Source organism: Nelusetta ayraudi, unplaced genomic scaffold (genome assembly GCF_046127955.1).
Source record: "Nelusetta ayraudi isolate G7.1 ecotype Tasmania unplaced genomic scaffold, CSIRO-AGI_Nayr_v1 ptg000181l, whole genome shotgun sequence".
NCBI lineage: Eukaryota > Metazoa > Chordata > Actinopteri > Tetraodontiformes > Monacanthidae > Nelusetta > Nelusetta ayraudi.
Window position 1 is genome coordinate 314,316 of NW_027466230.1, and position 19,789 is coordinate 334,104.

Below are 19,789 nucleotides of genomic sequence, written 5' to 3' on the forward strand. Positions count from 1 at the left end.
GAGAAGATCAGAGAGAGAGAGAGAGAAGCAGTGCTTGTTATTTCGCACGTAGTGAGAGTGGAGGACATATATACAGGTATGGCTTCATACTATCAGCTATTTTCTCGCCACAAAAAATATCGAGGTATTGCCTCACTTTCTTCTTATTTACCTAAAAGTCATTGGCACTTTTCTGTTTCTGAGACATGGGTTTTTCATTCATAAAGCGGAGCACTGTGAGAGCAGGGGGGGGGGGGGGGAAGGTCACGGTCCATTCGCAACCTGCCGCTTGCTATCTGACCTGATGAAAGTGACTGATCGCAGAGGTGCTTAATATTTTTTAGATGCGGACTAAAAATGTATTTCCAAGTGGGTTTACACAGACTTTGATTATGCCATCAGATGAACCTGGAACTAGGCTGTACGGGTCAAACAACCCGGCAAGCGACCCGGGTAATAATCCACTCCGATCGGCACTGCACCAATCGTCCTGCGATGGAATTGGGACACCCGGGACATCGCCACATTTTTTCATTTGTTTCATTATCATTTTTCATAATGTTGCCGCGTACATCAAGTACTGATGCAAAAGTTTTCGATCACGTCCTATCAGCGCTTGATAATTGTTCATTGTCCCCTGGCGTTGTCACCATGTTTTCCGGGTGACACGCCGCTGGGTTCGGTCCGTGGAGATGGGACTAAAAAATGCCGATCGATTGCGCGACGTCCCGCGTCCAAAACACATTGGCGACAACGCGCTAATTTTTTAGTAGAGAAGAGGCTCCTGTTTCCGCTCTCTTTCCCGCCGGAGCCTTGCTCCGCACGTGGTAAAAGTCTTTTGGCCCGCATCCACGCTGCAATGAAGTTATGCAGAGTAAATGTTTTCATAGATTATCTATTAATAGCAGACGGCAGACGTATGTCACGCCCAAAAACGCGCAAGCTGACCGAATTAATGCAAAAATCAAATGCCGTGTGTGACTGAAAGAGGGCAGAGACCGAAAGAAACTCGAGGTTCATTGATTCATTGAGGAAAAACCTGGTCCCGTAACTGACCGAGGGCTAAGTTACCTCCCTCCCTGAGTGAAACAGGGAAGAATAACAACAACAACAACAACAACAACAACTATATGCTCTGGCTTCCTTCCCCAGTCCAAAAAGATGCATGTTTTGTGGAGGGCAAATGTTTTCATATAGATGTGTCTCAGTCTCAGAGACCAAGGTTTATAAACACTTATGTGTGTCGAGCAAAGAGCAGCTCAAACCATTGCTTTTTACTGACACCTTGCCCCTCACCCCTTATGCCCTTGCACAGACAGTGTTGGGGAAATCCACCTACATTTCAAGCCAGGCCTGACTGAATCCAGCCTTTCTCTTCACAGGATCATGGAAGCCCGCAAGAAAGCTTTCATTGCACTGATCTACGCATTTGAGCAGCTTTTATGTCCACCGCCAATAACTGCACGTCAAGGCAAGTCACAAGTTTGTGTTAACTGTAATTTCTTGACAGAAAACGATTGTGAGAGATAATTTAGTTCTCCCCTGTCTGTTTGTCTTTGACTCAGATGGAAACATCACCCAGAAACTGTATCACTGCAAGGACCCAGGATGTGCCCAAAATGTGAGGGAAGTGTTTTGCGAACGATATTTAACCCCTAAACTCCCCCTACGATCCTGCTCAGGCCCCCCTCCACCTGGAGAAGTCTGCCAATATCATGGGCGGGCTTTTGTTTCCTGTGATGACCCTGACTTTGAAAATGATGGCCATATGAACAAGGAAAAATGTCAAGGTATTTTCCAAGTAAATTTATTTCATATCCTTTGTTATCCTGAGTTTTACAGATTCACTGTTAAATAAGAAAATCAACTTTACTCAGACTTGTGGTTTCTCATCTGTAGGCACTGCATATCCTTGTGACTTTAAGGACGGTAAGCTTCTCTGGCAAAAACCCCTCTAACATCACCATGCTTTGCAAGATTAGTGACCATAAAATTCTTGTTTTCTACATATAGACTATCCACCAAGATATGCAGAATCCAAATCCACTGCTATGGAAGCTCCATGTAAGTTCAGACAAATGTGAACTTTTTCTTTGCTTTTGATCTTGTTCTCTTCTCCCCCATCTTTTCAAACGGTGGTGCAGCGTTTTCAAATCAAAGTGGTAGTTCACTCAAAATTTAACATAGATCAAAACCCCAATGGTATACGATGACATTTACAGTTCTTCATTCTTTGTGACGTTCTCAAATAGCAATGTGGATCACAATCGGTGAAATTGCCCTTTTGGGTGAACTATCCTTTAAAATTTAGCTTAACTAACTCTCTCTTTTTTTTTCAAAAAGATAAGAAAGGCCGCTCTTTGCTATCATACCTACTTGCTTTTCCCTTTCCTCCTCTTTCCTTCTGCTTTGGCTAACTTTAGAGATTGAACTGCTTCAGTGGGGTGAGCATAAAAAAGTAGAATATGTTGAATTTGTTTCCTGCCTCTGTTATTATCTTATTGTGCAACTTTTGAATCCATAGGTGGTGTGGCTGTTCTGATCCTGATTGCTGTCTTTTCCTACATTTTTTGAAAAAGAAAATGCTTTTATTCATATTCATATGTGGTGCAAATAAAGTCTCATGTCTCTCACTCACAACTGCTCGTCTCCGTGTTTGCAAACTTCCTACTTTTGTTATTTAAAAAAAAAAAACACACGCTCGTTCAAATTCTGTTGAAAGTGTTTTACTTTACTTTTATTGAGCACAGACACAGTGGCGCAGTGGTTAGCTCCCACCAATTTGCATGTTACAGCGCTTACGTCAACTGTTTTAATTGATTTTAAATGTTATAGAATATTTAGTACTGAATGCAACACTGTCAAATCAAACCCCTGTCGATCAATTCTCGATTGACTTCGAAAGCTCAACTCAGCTCTGAGTCGAGACAACCAAAGCAGTGATAGGGTTTCGATACTTCATGAAGCAGTACACTGGTTTATACGTCATCAACCATGTGATTCTTTCTAACCAAAACAGCACTTCTGACTGTATCGTGGAGGTATAGAAAATTAGGATTTTATAGGAATTTTCTGTTTGACTGCACTAGATGATTGTATGGTTTCCAGTGGATAATAATAATAATAATAATAATAATAATAATAATAATAATAATAAATCAGTACGTTTACAGAGTTTTCTTTGCACAAGTACCCGTACTTTTACTTCAGTCCAGAATATGAATACTTCAGCCACCTCTGGCAGAACGGAATAAAACCTCACCTAAATCTTGCGGAGTGACACTGTGGCTCATTACCACCAGAGGGCGACATCGGATCTTGAACGTGTGCAATGGCGCACTGAATGACCAGTGTGTCTGTATGTAAAGAGGCAGGGCAGGGACACACGCAGTGCACTCGGCGCAGCAGTGACTGCTCAGTTGTTGCCTGACTGGGGGAGGTGGATGTTAGGAGCTCCGACACTGCGTCTTCTTTCCCTTCGCCGACCGCATTTTCCCCGGTGCAGTTGATCGAAGGACGATCGACTCCAGGAGGGGCTTTCCCCTGACCGCGAGGACTGCATCAACCTCAAGGAAAACATCATTTTCACACGACTGGGAGAAGACAAGTGGCTGGTGAGCTTTCTGGGAGTTGAGTGTGAAAGGGGCAAAAATACTTCACTTATAATATGTCAACACATTTGGGTTATTTATATAGCCTTGGTTAATGTCTTCACAGAATTGAGATGTTGCGGCAGGTTGGGGGGAGAAAAAAAACGCTATTGAAAATTTTGTTTTTATTTTTAATTGGGTAGGTTTCATATTCCCCTTCAGAAATAATAATTAGGCTAAATTAATCAACTCATGCAACTACACGTTGCAAAATGAGGCATTTCTGTCGCACCATTCTGTCACTGTGAGGCAGCCAGACAGTGGCAGTTGTTTGGACCCATCAGCATTTACACGAAGCTGTCGTTTATAAAAAGTAATGAGGAAGTTTGTCATTGTGTGTATGCGTGTGTGCGCATATGTGTGTGTGTGTAACTCTTGTCTTGCAATACTTGGAAGTCTTGTTGGATTTGAAATGCGTCAATTCCACTGAAGGTTGTGTAATATTCAGAGGAAGTATGTTCACAGACACTGGTTCAAAATTGTGAAAAGCACCCTTCTTGTAGTCTTGGTTGAAACAAAAAACAAACAAACAAACAAAAAAAACAGCATTCGCAACATGGCCCAGTATAACATTTTGTCAGCTACGATGCGCAGGAGCTGCTTCATGTGAGCAGTTAACACCTGATTAAATCACCTGAACACAATACCAGCTGCAGGTGGCAGGACATCATCAGATGCTGGACTAGTCTTTGATATCATCACCTTCCTGGAGTAACTGGCCAAGTCATTTTTGATGGAACCCCCCCCCCCCCCCCCAAAAAAAAAACAAACAAAACTTGTTCCTGTTGGTGTTGTTTTTGTTGTTTAAACCATTCGAAATTCAAATCATCTTGAGATGATTTGGTTCAGTTGTTAAAAATGACTCAGGCTATCATTTCAAGAGGTTTTCAATATTCTTGGTTCAAGCCCCAGCGTGTATCGGTTAATTCTTGTTCCTTCTACCACCTGGCTGCCTAACAGCAGGCAGCTGGACGGGCCGGTGGGGAGCCTTGCCAGAGCAAAGAGGACAGCAGATAGCAGGTTATCTTTGCACGATATGCAGCGCTAATAAAGCCCAAAGGCGGCAGCACGCACACACTTCTCGGCTTTGACAAAATACTTTGCTGGAATGACCACAGTGTGGTTTCACTTGTTTACAAATGAGAAGTTAAGATTCAAGTCTTCCCAACATTCACTACATTCACAATTTTTCGCTCCGCAAGGTGTTTTACTTGTCGAATCTGTTTTTAGCCTGCCAGTGAACTTGTGACACATGAGAAAACGCCACCTTACTTCTTCTCTTCTGCGATTTTGGAACGCATGTGCTAGAACACCAGGTGCTCATTCCACCCTCTTAGACTGCCCCACAGTCACCTTGTTTTTGTCCCGTCTCAATATGTGGAAGGTCCAACGAAGAATTTGTTTTTTCAGGAAGCTAAATGCATCTTTTGTCTGAGTCCTAAAATAGCATTTTTTTTTCATCATTAATGACGCAAGGCTACTTCACTGGCGTACATGATGACATTATACTGGTCTCTAAATAATAAAAATGATTCTAATATGGAACACGTTTCCACAGGTCTCGACCATATGGCCGTGTCCAGTGAACAAAAGCCACGCTGCCTTCTGAGTTCGCTTTCAAGTCAAACCCTCCCACAAATCTATTTTAGCTACTTGCAACAACACAATGTAAAGTCCACGAGAAAATGAGCACAAAATGTGGATGTTCGTGTAATGAATTGAGACTGGAGTACATCAAAGATCGTGAACGACGGGGCGACGAGATTTCAAACTTCCCTTCTGACCCTCATTTGACTGGGAGAGGTTGGGAATCGTCCAGCTGTGGAAGTGGTGATCAGTTTGCCGCAGAGGATGTTTGAAAGGAAAATCAGCTCATGCAAATCGCCCGCGGGCTCTTCTCCTCGGGACGAACACCTGAGCTCCTCTGCCCTGCTTTGCGCTCATCTATTGCTGGTTAGAGTGAGCGGCAATTTGTGTATTATGTAATGTTTTCCCGTCTGAGCAGAGGCAGAAGTGCCACATCACCGTAGTGCCAAACTCCTGTCCACACAAATCATGTTTATTCCCTGCACTTCTCGGGACTTTACTGTGGTCGGTCACAGTCTCTGTTAAATGAGCGATTAAAATCGACGCAATGACTAGTGTTAATACATTACCGTAAAGATCTTTTTTTTTTCATTTCAGGCCAACGTCATTATATCCTCTTCCTTCCCTCTGCTGCATTGGCCCCCTGTGAAGCGTTGGCGCAGCAGTCGAGAGCCAATGGTGTTTTAAGTGGCGTCTTGTGATTTGGGGTCGAAGAGCACTCGGTGTACCATGGGATTCCAGTAGTGATAGGACCAAAATAACAAGCATATGAGGCTTATTAAGACAGTTACATAAGTCCTGTGCAGTGGTTCTCGGCTCTCAGTCTCTCCGTATAGTTCCTGGTAATGGGCTGACTGACCGCGCCTTGTGTCCACACACTGGGACAGGACAGGGCCCCACTGTTTCGGACGTTTAAGATGTCCCGATAAAAATGCCTCGCAGTGTTGTGATAATGAAATGCTGCACCTTCTAGTGTGTGTGTGTGTGTGTGTGTGTGTGTGTGTGGCTGTGCATTTAGCATGGCATCTCTTCCTCCTACACCCACTTGGCGCGAAGAGAATCCCATCTCGCTAGCCCTCCAGCACTTGTTGTCTTATGGGTCAAAGGTCAAAGTACTTGTGCGCCACCTCCCACTAGAAAGTAAGTCATTAGTGGCTGCTTTCTCTTCAGATTGTTTGACAGCTACGAGGAGCTTTCAATGCCTCGAATCCAAAACCCCTAAGATACTAAGATACTTTGTTCTCTCCTTCGGACCGTCGGTATATAAAAAGTGAGTCTGAGCTCTTTGGTAAGATTTCCCACAGAGGTTATTTTTAGCTTTCCACTTTAACATAACAAAACATGCAATGTTGCATTTAGGTTTTTTTTTAGCCACATTTGACTGTTGCGTGATTTTTTTTTTTAGTTACCTTTGTACAATTATGTGAACTCACTGAATTACACTAATCAAGTTACAAAGGCTTATTCTAATCCTCAGAAAAAACGTTTCTATTGGAGCAATAACTGTAACACGCCGTTCCTGTTCCTTTACTAGCATGTAACATGTTCAGCAGTACATTGGGATAATAAGGGACGAACCTAATCTACTGTTCATTGTTTCAAATGTGGAGTCTGTGCACCAAAGCTCTATTGAGAACATGAAATTAACAGTCTAATGGGGCTTGGTCTTTGGGGCTGAGAAGCAACCTTCGGCAGGTCAGTGGGCAGTTCGACACACACGCTCCATTGATCAGTTTGACCCCAACACCTCTGTTTGGTCGGGTTGCAAAGCGTGGGCCATGCTCACAGTCGCCCTTTTTATGAGTTTTATTGTCCTCATTCACTGGCCAGGCAGCTCCCATAGTCAGCACATACCACATAGCAGGCCCGCCGATAGCTGCCAGCATAGTGTAGTGGACTTTCTGTCTTGTTATGGGCACGTCGTGGTTGATGCTTCTACTAGACAACAGGCATTTTAAAGGGATTCAAAGCAGTTAGCATATTGTTTCTTAGCAATAACAATAAGAAAAGGAGCGAGGCAGATTAAGGAGAGAATTAAGAAATAAATGAAAAGTTTGATTTCCCTCGTGAAGTTCAGTCTCCAGCCTGAGTTTCTTTAACTTTGTATTTCAGTGATTTTCAGAAATAACTACTTTATTCTGGCTTTTGATTGGTCAGAATGTTGATCATTCTTAGAGGTTTTGTGCACGCCTGACACCTGATACACCTGATAGTCTGCGTATATGTTTGGATGTGGAGGATTAGGGAGATTTTTCAGAAATATCATTGCTTTGTACAGGGATTTTTTTCTCAACAGAAGTAGAAAATGTGTAGTTCTAAGCTTGTCCCTGTAACCACTGTGTCTCTTCAGTCTGTGTTGCGTTGTGTAGGGTTAGGAACCCACGCACACTGCAGTTTCCGATCACATTTTATTGCCTGGGTTAGACACGAAAACCAATTGTTCAGTCACGGAAGTCTCTTTGAAAGCTCGTGGGCATAGTTATAAAAAGTAGGGTAAATATTAACTTTGCCTTTTATCTTAACTGACGCTAAGGTTAAATGTCTCAGCAAAATATGTGTAATTTAGCACAACAAAACAACAAAGTGTTTGTAGGTCCTGTGCCTACCAGTGAGGAAAATACATTTTGTTTTTGGATGGACTTTTTTAGAGAGTGAGTTTCAGAGAGTGCTTATTTTCCTACTTTCTTAATTGAGCACATCAGCAATGTGTTCTGCCATTCAGTCAGGCACAATAGCTGTGTCACTATATTACATTTTTGACAAATTTGGTGGAACGCTAACCCTGTAAAACCAAACGTGGGCACAATCCTCTTGGACTGTCAACGCTCTGCTGAATTTAAGATGCCAGAGAGACCAATAAGAATCCATGACATCTAAGAAACTTAAATATGATTGATTCTAATCCTGCAAGTGGAATTAAAATAAACCTCCGTTTCACAAACATATGTGTGGAAAGCGGCTTAGTTTCCGAACATCTTGCACTCTTCACCCCGCATGTGGATTGTGTTACTAGATGTATATTTGACAAGAAAACATGCATCTCTACTGCGCTAATGTCCTAAATTTGTCCCCGTACCAAGATTAGATCCCGACTCTCAATGGCGGACAAAGTCGGCGACCGTTGGAAATTGAGTTTATTTGCTTTGCAGCAGCTGATTGTGGATCAAGCATTTCCCAGCCTTATCGTCCTGATCTTAATGACCTTCACGTTGAAGTTCCCCTCCCCTCCCCCCCACTGCTTCACTGCAGTCCTGCAGAGAAGCCCGTCTGAAAGGGGCCCGCTTGGCTCACTATTGTGCCTGCCTGTGCAACGATTGGTCGGGTGCAGGCTTGCAGGCAACGATAGGTTGGCAAGCACGCAGGAATTCAGATTATTCGTTTGTTGTTGTTGTTGTTGTTGTTGTTGTTGTTGTTGTGGCTCTGCTCAGCCCTCCTGCCCACTGCCTTGGTTGTCAGTCCTGGTGAGCAGAGTGAATGCGTGGGATGGAGATATAGCAAAATCTAAAGGTCAGACAGCGGGGCAGCGAGGGGTGGGTCAAGCGTGACGTCAGGAGACACGAGTTAGTGCGTCACGAGCTGGAAAGATTCCCCATCCGAGGCTGGCTAGTGGTGTGACATTTCTACAATCTTATAAATTAACAGCAAGCTACAGTGTGTGACACAGATAGGGTAAAAAACGGAAAAGATATGAATTTGACTCGGTGACGATTGCACGACGAAGCGGCAAGCTGGATAGCGGCCTGCGAGAGTCGCGCGAAGCGGCGTAGGGAATAAAACAATAGAGCAGAATAAAAAGTCATCTGCTTGATGAAGCTTTCAGCTGCTGCCATGTTCTAACATGGCCATCCTTAAATTCATAGCGAGCCGTCCGTGGCTGCACACACTGGGACACAGGGGCGCCGATGTAGAGCCAGTTGTCATCGTTCCTCTGCGATGACGATAAAATCTCGGCCTCGCTGCTGTGACCATCTGCTGATGGAAATGCTCGACCTTCAGCTGTGCGCTCAGCAATATGCATAGCTAATAAACCTGCGCGGACGGCAGCGCGAGTCGACCTTTGTCCTCCCGAGCAGTTCCCGGCGAAAGCAAGCGGGCCCGTCTCTTGTTTACTTCCCTGATGCGACCGTCGTGTTTTTTCACAGGCCGTGAAATCAGACGGCGAACTTGTGTCGATGTGGCCGTTTACGTTACGTAAGAAGTCTCATCATCGTCTTTTAGTGCCCGTCACGGTGTAACGTATGGATCCATCACGCTAATGTTTGCCGGGTCTGTTTTTTGTTTTTTTTTCTTCCTCCGCTGATTCCTTAGTACCTCCCCTCACCCTCGCTCTCCACGCCTCCCTCCCCTCTTCCCTCAGTGGAATCATGTGACTGTGAGAGACACAGAGGGCGACCTGCCCCTCGCTGCTCCTCGTGCACAGTGGAGCCAGAGTGAAACGCCCTCTGAATTCCAAATGAGCGTACACTGTCCCCAAGTTTCTCAGGGAAAAAAAACAACAAAGTATTCAGTCTCTCTCGCTCAAACAGCCGACTTGGAACTTGGAACTTCCTGCTGTCGAAATTCTTTGGCGTGGAGTGAAACTTGACGCCCGTTTTTGGCGAAATCGGACAAGTACCCGGCGAAATATCTTGTCGTCTTGTCGCTGTCTTCGTCGTTTTCACCGTGTCCTTTACCAACATTGAAAGGTCACGGTTGCTGTTTTCCTCTCGCCCGTTGTCCCTCTTTTGTTCGACGTTGACAAAAGGTCAGATGCTGTCAACAGACAGCAGGTTGGTCGGCGATGGCTGGCTCAGATTGGTCGATCTGTCTCTGACTCGTCTGTTTGTCGGAGCGCACCCATTCTTCTCATTCCTCACGATGCTTTCGTCTATCGTGTCCACCCGTGATGGGAAAATGCGGCAAAGCGTCATACTTTCAAAAACGTCAACGGCAGAGTTTTCACAGGCTAGTGGTAGGAAAATATGTTTCTGTAAACCGTCCATTGGAGAAAAGCTTTGCCCAGAAGGCACACACTATCAACACAGCGAATGTTGTCCTCCTGGTGTTAGTGTAAGCCGCTGAACATCCACAAGGTTCCATACGGGCATAAATGATTTGTTTTGTTCGACGTCCAGTGTGCAAAGCAACACTTCTTAATCTGGCTCTGCAGTGCTGCATCGCGGAGATCTCCGGCTTGTCCCCATTCGGGGCTGACAAAAACAAACGCACCTCTGGAGTATTCAGTGAGATGCGTGATAAAATCCAAACACTCAGAAAAATAGTTTTGTGCAGTTTAGCAGCTTTCTCATCTGGACACCCATTGGGGCAGAGAAAACGCAAGGTGCTTGCGCTGGATTTGGGACTACCTGCTTTCACCTCAAGTCATGTTAGAACGTCATGGGCTTCACAGGCTGTTGGCTTTGTGTGTGTTTTGTGTTTTTCTTTGTTTAGAGGGTTTGTTTGACATTGGTGGAATCATCCCTGTCGAACTAAATTGGGTGTGTTGACATTTTAATGTTTACCTAGGAGACAGATGAGCAAATATGCCAATGTTTCTCAAAGACATATTAGCCCTGCTCCTGTCCTCTTTGTCGGGTCGGTGCCCTCTGAGCTCCTCCTCCTCTGCCTGTCTTGGTATTTGCCTGCTACGAAAAGGAAATGTGTTACTCAAACAGTGACGGTGTTTTCGAGGCTGGAGAGGAACGCACATCATTTGTCTGCGATGATCAGTTATGTAAAATTTTTTTTTTTTTTTTCGCTCGTCAATTTTCCCAAAGTCACATGATCACGATGATAATGCAAGACATTTTTTCCGAATGAAGTAAGATTTCCGACAAGCATCAATGCAGCTGCATTAGAGGTGAATTGTGCTTGGTTGGGGGTTCCGGCAGGCAGCATGTCCAAGATCAGAGCAGTTGAGTTGCTGATGCTCTTCTGGCTAAGCTGCCTCTGCATGCATCTTTTTGATTGTGTCCTCCCAAGCTGAGGTAGAAATTGGCGATTTAGAAGGTCATGGAAACCCAGCAGCTGAGTATTCACAGCTCTGCCTTGCTGGCCTGCTATTGATTCTCCATTATGTCTCCACTCTGCTGCAGTAATCCAATAGTGTCAGGGGACTGAGGCAAAGCAGAGCGAAAAGGAACCTGTACCGTGTTGTATCTGTGTCCTGGTGCCTCCCAGGAAATCTCACAGCCGTGTTACGGTGACACTCGATGCTTCAAGCTCCCCTCGGTTCCCTTACGCAACCGTTCTAATAATAAGGCACAGTGAGGTATCATTTGTGCATTTAGTGTAAAAATGTCAGATCACGTTGACCAGCTGATTCACCAGAGACCACCAATGAAGTGGCATCCTGGCCTGTCTATTCAACACTTGATGCACTTGAGTAGTCTTTGTATTCAGACTAGGGATGCAAATTATCGATTCATTCATTAATCGTGAGTTGATTGACCTTATTGATCGATTAACGATTAATTGATAAGTGGCAGTTTTTCCTGAGAACTTAACTTTCACAATTGAAAATGTGTAACGAAGACATTGTTATTATTTTACATGAGAGAACAGTAAAAACACCCTAAACATTGATCCTCTGACTTTAAGTTGACTTCTAATGGGTCACATTTCAACCTTTTCTTTTCTTTTTTTTCTTTCTTAAAGTTTTTTAAAAGTAACTTGTTCTAGGTATATTATGACCATCACGGTATCTACAGGTGAATTGCTCTTTCCTGCCACTACACTGTTATAATGATATTAACTACCAGTGTAAAAAATGTTTTAAATTTAAATTGTTTAACATCCCTAATTCAGACATAGAAAAAAAGATACAATTTCTGCTATCTCTACCATTCCTTCATCATTATTCTTTGACAAGATTTTGCAAAGACTACCAAGCCTCACCGCCTGCCGTGCTCGACCCGACCAGTGCGAAGATGTCACCAAAGCCACTTAGACTTTTTTGACAGTTCAGATGTGGTTGGCCTGTATTTTTAAGGTGCCAGATGGAGTAGTTCTGCTCTCACCAGAGACTGCCTCTGCTCACGTCAACTTCCAGAGCCGGCGGAGGACACACGGCACAGACAGCCTTTCTACGTACACGTCTGTGTTTGTTTTGTAGGTGGTAGTGTTTCTGACCAGGGCACCTGTTGGGGCAAGATTAGTCCAGGGACCAGGAGACTACTGGCAGGAATGGCTGAGGAGGTAACGTTTTATAGATTGACGGGGAAAGCAAAGTGCTTCACAAGCAAAATGGGAAAAAAAAACACTTTTTGCCAGGGTTGCGGTTATGTTTTTTTTCCCTGCCCATGTGTCTGCCAGACACCTTCTCTCTGGTCAGCAACTTGCATGTGGTGTTTCTTTCCATGTCGACTTTCACCAACCAAGGCACACAAATGACAGCCAGCGCAGCCCCGCCCCCCAACCAGCCCGAGACGCAGCCTTTGTATCGGAGGCGCACCGACGTAATTGTGACTTGCAGGTTTCGTGTTACAGGCGCGTTGCAGAATGCGTGCGCTCCCTGCATTTCCTCGTCACGCTCGCTTTATCCCTGCGGTATTTGCGAAGGGAGTGTTTGACAGTGGGTAAGACGCGGCTCGCTGGGGACGACCCATCCTTCCATTTCCGTCCCCGCGTCCGGCCGCCTGTCCGCCGCCTCCCTTTTGTAGGGCAGCGAAACAACAGACCTGCCGTTGTTCGTCGCAGCTGCGGGCCTCGCGCGGATTGTTCTGGAAACAGTTTGTCGGGCCGCTGGCCAGGCCGTGTGATCAGGTGAAAGAGAGAGGAGCATGGAGAGGGGTCCCGATGCCAACAGAGTGGCAGCCGGGCCGCCGGCCTCATTAACATTCCTCGGGCTTAGAGCAGGCGGCCAGTGACACAGTGTAATGCCTCAGGTGGCTCAACATGTCATTACCATGCGGTGAAGAGAAATATTTTAATGGGTTCTAATGACTAATAATGATGAAGGAAGATTTGGAGTCGTCACTTGAACTTTGGCTCGCTTCTAGTCGAACGCGGCTACTTTTGTATCGTTTCGAATTGAACACAAGTCCTTGTGCTTCTTTATATTGAGGAGTGGAATGAAATACACATGTATAGAATAATAATATGTAAACACCTACGATTAAGGATATCAATGGAAAAAACGTACTGACTGCTTAGCAAAGGCGTGTGTCTCCAGATAGAGCACGTCCACACAGCTGTTGCTGCCTTGTTTGTAGCAACAGTGGAGCTGGTCAACAGATAAGGTCCCTTATCGCCTGGAGATGTGAGCGTCTCCTACGTTCTTTTAATATCCCAACCCATGTGCATTTGCCTATTTTTAAACACGGCGCCGTCGTCATCATGCATTTCTTGACTAGATATTTCACCCCTGTGGCACTGTGTCACAGCGCTGCCGCAAGCGCAAACGCCTCAAAAAAAAATGAAGCGTTGAGTGCTGTGATGCGGATACGCACCAGTTTTTAAAATGCTGTTAATGAACGTGACGACTTGCAGAGCACTGGGACTGCGAGGCTTGACGCAGGTAGACACTGTGCAACGGTCAAAGCTCTGGGACCCGCAGGTGCATTTATATTCAGGTGGAGTGGTCACTGCAGACTGAACTAAGCTTATCAGAAAAGGCTCGGAAATGTTCGCTCGGCCCTCCTAAGTATGAGTTTTTTTTTGTATGTTTCTCTGCGGTGTTCTTTTTTTCTGTGTTACTCTTTTAAAATAACTTAAACCAAACTTGAGCCTTTTTAAAAACGCAGCAATCTAAAATGTACTTTACAGAAGTGAACATATTTCTCAAAGACGTTTTGAGAATAATGAGAGAAAAAGAGTTGAATAATTATCCAACAAAATAATACAGAAGCATTCTGCCATCTGTGTATCCTCTTTTATTCAAAACAAGCCCCTGCCATGCCTGAGAGTCCCACTAATGTAATTTTCAAATTATATAGAAATGCAACCAAAATCATTTCAGGCCACGTGTCTACAGAAAGGGTCGACACTGTGTTTTTATTAAACAAACAAAACCGGTTCAGGTCTAACATTGATCTCATTTACGTAATTTAAGAATCTATTGTCTAATCGAAAGCGTAGTTCTGCTGTGTTGAGAGGGGTGGGCCTGAGGGGCAGCTCTGCTGTCTTGACACAACACGCGCACACGTGTGCTCACACACAGCAGGCAGAGAATGAGGAGAACAGAGGAGAAACGGAGGTGACGTACGATAAGTGAATGGAAAATGTCACAGTAATGTCACGCCGACTTCAGCCACCTGATAAACAAGAAAAAACATCAACGTCATGTTGTTTGTCTATCTTAACGGTGCTCTTTTTGTCACTGCATTCATTAAAAAAAAATAATAATGACAAACTGAAAAGTATGAATCAATTCTTTCCAAGCCCTCTGAAAATAGCGGAACATGAACACTTCTGTAAGGTATTAATGCAGTTCTTGAACGACAAACACGCCTCAAAGCCAGATGAAAGGCAGCAGCATTCTAAGACGTGCTTTAAGGCTCCGCTGGCTGCTTGCAGGGACACTCTGCCTGTTTACGTCCCTGTATTTCTTTTTTCTCTCAAATATCTTCAATGAGCCCCCCTCCCCCCCCACCTTTTTTTTTTTTTACACGAACATAACGTAACAAAGCAGAGCATAAATCATTGGTGTTTCTACCCGCTGACTCCAAGGACACACACTCAGGCGCAGTCGGTGAAAGGAAGGAATGGAAGGAGTGCGGGGGGGGGAAAAACCATGTGAGGAAATGAGACGGACTCGTGTTTTTCGTGCTTCAGCATGGACTTATTTGAGCGGTAAGCCAGGCTGTGCTGGCAGATTGCTTTCAGCCGAGGGGGACTGCGCTGCGCCTCAGTCATACACACTCCGCTGCTCTGCTCCTTTATGAGGTTGTGTTTATCCAACACACACACACACACACACACGCATGCGGGTGCACACACACACACACACACACACACACACACACACACACACACACACACACACACACACACACATATGGCCAGGAATATGGAAGTCATTATGAAAATAAAGGAGGCAGAGCTGAGAGGAGGGCTGAAGTGTTTAAGACTAGTGTGCGTTTGACATCTGTGCAGATAACTGCAAGTCACGATTTTGTTCCCGCAAAGCACGACTTGTGACAACAGGGGCCCGGGATGGCCGCCCGTCGCACACTTGCATTATTACACTCACCAGCCGCGTCAAAGCCCAGGGCGTTTTCTTGCCAGGCAGCTTAACGGCGAGAGTCTAACGCCACATGTCTCGACCTCAGCCTCAGCGAAAGAAACAGAACGGGTTTTAAACTTGCAGTTAATTAAGGAATCGTCGCTGGCAAACGCGTTCTTTCCAGCCTGTCACTGCTGCCCAGGAGCAACTTTTTACCCTTTGGCTGCGGTTCTTCGTTTTGCTGCCATGTGATAATCAGTGTTGTTCCCTTACAGAGGAGAGGGTTCCTGACGGCGGCAACCCTCCCGATGCGTGCACGAGCTGACAATCAAGAGATGTCACCCTAAGTCCCTGGTCTGGTACAGCTTTTCACTGAGGAAGGTATGATAATCTCATGATGTCCTGGCTTCAGGAATTATCAATGCTCTTCTTTGAAGTCTCACTAAACAGTGTTTTCTAGCTTTAATGTGTGTCTCCAGCCAGCCGGCCAGCCTGGCTTCAGTTCTCAGAGACTGTGTACACAAAATCAAAATCAACCCTTTGTGATGTCATAAAGGGCACATATAACGTGCTGACACTTGAAGTTCCTTATTTTAGTCCCCTTTTTAAGCATTTAGGAAGATAAAACTGAGGAGGAGGCTGTAAACAGAGGGCTAAATATGCTGATTTCTGGTGCTGTATGAGTTTTTTTTTTTTTTTTTTTTTTTTTAAATAATTGATCACATTTCGGATGCTGCACTGGAGTCTGACAAAAAATAAAAATCTGAACATGAGGATAATACGGGCTGCTTAAGGTGCAACATTTGCTGCAAGCTGTGACCCGACAGCCGTGTTTATGCCGCGTGTGTTTCTTTCAGATGTCAACCACAATGGAAAATGGGATGGGAGGGTCTTGGAACACGAGCCGAGAGAAAACATACAAAAAGGTAAAGGCCAAGCCAATCCCCTGACACACGGCCTGACCGTGTTCCGGTGAAATTAGTCTCAAAAGATGCAAATGATTCTGCTTTCCTGCCATTTATTCTGAAAAGGCTGCCAGTTATAAGAGGCCTGAGAGTCTCCAAGAGTCCCTACAAGCGTTCTTCTATAGCACTTCATGTCCCGACTCCTGCCAGGGCCGCCTGCCAGAGATCAGTCAAGTGCTCCCCACACTGGCTTTCTTTTCTTTCTTTTTTTTTTGCCCGCTTCGGACGTCACTGCTTATGGCAGCATTAACACCATTACAGTGTTTCCACAGTGGCTGTTGGAGTTAAGACCCAACGCTGGTCAAAGCCCTTTTTGTCTCGGCCTCTGACATCACGGCGGCTTTGCTGTGTTTGTGTTCTGGTCCTGGACTTAGTAGTGTTTGGAAAATTGTGCAATCAAAGCAGCCGGCTTTTATAACGTCTCTGCTCTTTCCAATTAATTCAGGAGTTTGAACTGTAAAAAACAAACAAACAAAAAAACAAATGCTCTTTCTTTCCACAAATATGAAGCCGGCCAGTCCCTCACACTGTCCTCGCCACTGTATAACTTCTCCCATTGTTTGCTCGTGACCCCCGTTGGTGAATGCAGCGGGGACGGCAGTGACAGTAACAGCCCGACCCACCTTCTGCCTTCTCCTCTACTTTCCCGATCCAGACCACGTCATCGGCCTTGAAGGGGGCCATTCAGCTCGGCATCGGCTACACAGTGGGGAACCTCACCTCCAAGCCAGACAGAGACGTGCTCATGCAGGACTTCTACGTGGTGGAGAGCGTCTTTCTGCCAAGGTCGGTGCCACGCACTGCCAGCCCGCGTACACGCCGCCGACTTGAAGTAGAGCGAGGCTCCTGCATAAGTCTGCGTTTGTGCCAGTGAATCAGGCAGCCGCCTCACGAGAACAGATGACGGTGGAGGTGGAAACAGGCTGTTCCCCCCCCCCCCTTGCAACCGTTTCCTGTTGAGCCGACTGAATGCGAAGACTGTTTGCCCACTCAACCCCGATCTGTCTGAGTCTAGCTACTTTTTTTTTCTTGTCTTCAAATTAAATTAAAGTTATTCTTAACAACCTTGACTGGAAACGGAAGCTGCTCGACCTTCTCATCCAGCTTCTACTGCGAACCGCCGCCGTCATTGTCAAGTCAAAATTGTGATGAAAATTATTTTCACGCGGACAATCGGTCGGGGGGGGGGGGGGGGGGGGGACATGAAATCAGCTATGTGTGCACATCTTACTGCCAAAGAGCAAAGCACGGATTCTTTGCAAGTGTGACTCATGTATTCCCACGTTAGTTAACACATGACATCACCGGCCATTCGCCACAGATAAAAAACTTTACAGGATAATTCTAGCTCGTAGAGGTCATATATATTTGGATGAAGGGTGTGAAAAGTTAATTTTTAATATGCGAGATGTACTTTTTCTTGTCATACTGCGCGAGAAAGAAAAGGTCAAAGGTCACAGCCTGTCAGCCAAACACCTCGCCCCCCCCAACCCCCATCCCCCTCACTCCTCTCCAGGCCACAGGAAGAGAGCCGGGATCCTGTCTGGGAAATTCTTTGGTTTGCTATGGAGATTTCTCCGGCAGGATATGCAAATCCGGCGTTGTTTTATGCAAACATGATCCTGCCGCGTGCAATTTCAAGAAGCCGTTCAACACAACAGCTTTTTAAGTGCTGTGCTTTTTGCTGAGTTGGTTTAGGTTCACGAGATATGAAATGGAGCACTTTCCACCGACGTCAGTCGTTACAGTCATCATCGGGGCCTATAAAAACACCCGAAACCTCAGGGTGAAGCGAAAAACAAAACACCAACAACAACAAAACAAAAAACCGGATATTACCTAACACATGACGGAACAGTAAGCAGGATGGGAAAATTGATGCTCTGACGTTAACAATTTTTCCCTTTTTATTTCCTTTTTTTCAGTTTTCTTTCCCGTTCCGCGATAGCAGACAAACACGAGGCAGTCTGCTCTGCTCCTCCCTCGTCCTTCAGTCCGTCAGAGCAGCTGACCGATGGAGGCGGCTCTCGGGTGGCTTTTCCACCGTCGTTTGTCCCGCCGCTCTAGTTTTTGAAGGGGCCCCAGACGTCGCAGATCGCTCAGACGCCCACGCGGCCGCTCGCACACAGGGGTTTGTTTTGTTTCTCAGCGCCCGTGCGACAGACGATCGGCATTCATCTTCCGCCAGGCAGATGGCTCGCTGATTAGATTGGAAGATAAAAAAAAGAAGAAGAAGAAGAAGAAGAAGAAGAATGTTTCCATGTGCTATTTGCTGCTGAATGGCTTCACGTGAGGCGTCGAGGGGGAAAAAAAAAAAGCACCACGAGCTGTCCGGCCGGCGAGGACAGACGGCGGCGGCCCTCGCAGGCTAAACAGGGCAGTCAGATTTCATTGTGTAGTAATCACATGTATAGTGTTACACAGCAGGTCCCGGGCTGTTGCCAGTATCCGTTTACAGAGTGTGGAACCGACACACAAAACAACAATAGAGTGGCCTCTTTGCACCGAAACCATTGGCAGATTTAGAGGCGCCCTGGAAAACAAAAACCTTTATTAACCTACTTCTTTGAGATTTCGGGTCATCGAGATTGGCTTCAACGTCGGTTTATTTAATCAATGCTATTTAGTGCTGGTGTTCCCCTCGGCAGTTGTTACAAAACAGGGTCAATCTGTGTCTGAAGCCGTCTGAGTGTCGGGTCTCACAGTTTAGTCAAGGAACCAAAGCAGAGGGGGGGGGAAGAAATCAGGTTATGTTTTGGTTGCTTTGTGTTTTGAGTTGGGTATTTACACTCCTCACTGCCAAGGCTCTTGTGTTGCATGGTATTTGTTAAGAACATGAAACCAGAGTCAACTCCAGTCTCCAGGCAAACATTGGTTCCCATGGGTCCGTGAACGACTGGAGCCCATCACAAGGACACCAATGATACAGTAACCAGGAGTCTTAGCAGTGGTGTAGGAACAAAGCAGTGTGACCCCCCCCCGCCCCCCGTCCAAGTTGCTTGTTTGCATTCACTCCGTTTCACTTATGTAACATCGAAAGGCTCACGCTAGAAAAGTATCTCAGGTATCATTTTTTTCTGTGCTTTTTATTTCCTGTCTTGTGCCAGCGAGGGGAGCAACCTGACACCAGCGCACCACTACCCCGACTTCCGCTTCAAGACCTACGCCCCGATGGCATTCCGCTACTTCCGAGATCTCTTCGGCATTAAACCAGACGACTACCTGGTAAGTACAAAAAAAAAAAAAAAACCCTGCTAACGCTCCGCATGATCTCATAACAGAGTGAAATGTGGTGAACCACAGATGAAGTGGGAACTTCTTGTTGTGGGAAGCCGTTAACTACGGCCCTTACCAAACTGGGACAGAACTCACTGAGTATCTCAGCAATGACACATCACATATGTGAAAGGGAAACGTCACGGCTAGAGATGCAGGGCAGGAAGTGAAAAGTATGTTAGTTGCTG

The 19,789-nt window shown here is 45.6% G+C and overlaps 1 protein-coding gene across 1 annotated transcript in view; it reads left to right on the forward strand.

The window, feature by feature from the left end:
- Positions 1 to 3,366: 3,366 nt before the first annotated feature.
- The window catches only part of pip5k1bb (phosphatidylinositol-4-phosphate 5-kinase, type I, beta b), a 32,070-nt gene continuing 15,647 nt past the window's right edge, over positions 3,367 to 19,789 (forward strand). The window contains exons 1-5 of the mRNA XM_076015152.1: positions 3,367 to 3,593; positions 15,641 to 15,741; positions 16,218 to 16,286; positions 16,981 to 17,111; positions 19,433 to 19,550. Coding sequence (XP_075871267.1) covers positions 16,218 to 16,286; positions 16,981 to 17,111; positions 19,433 to 19,550 — 318 coding nt within the window. The 5' untranslated portion in view covers positions 3,367 to 3,593; positions 15,641 to 15,741. The remainder of the gene's footprint in view (positions 3,594 to 15,640; positions 15,742 to 16,217; positions 16,287 to 16,980; positions 17,112 to 19,432; positions 19,551 to 19,789) is intronic.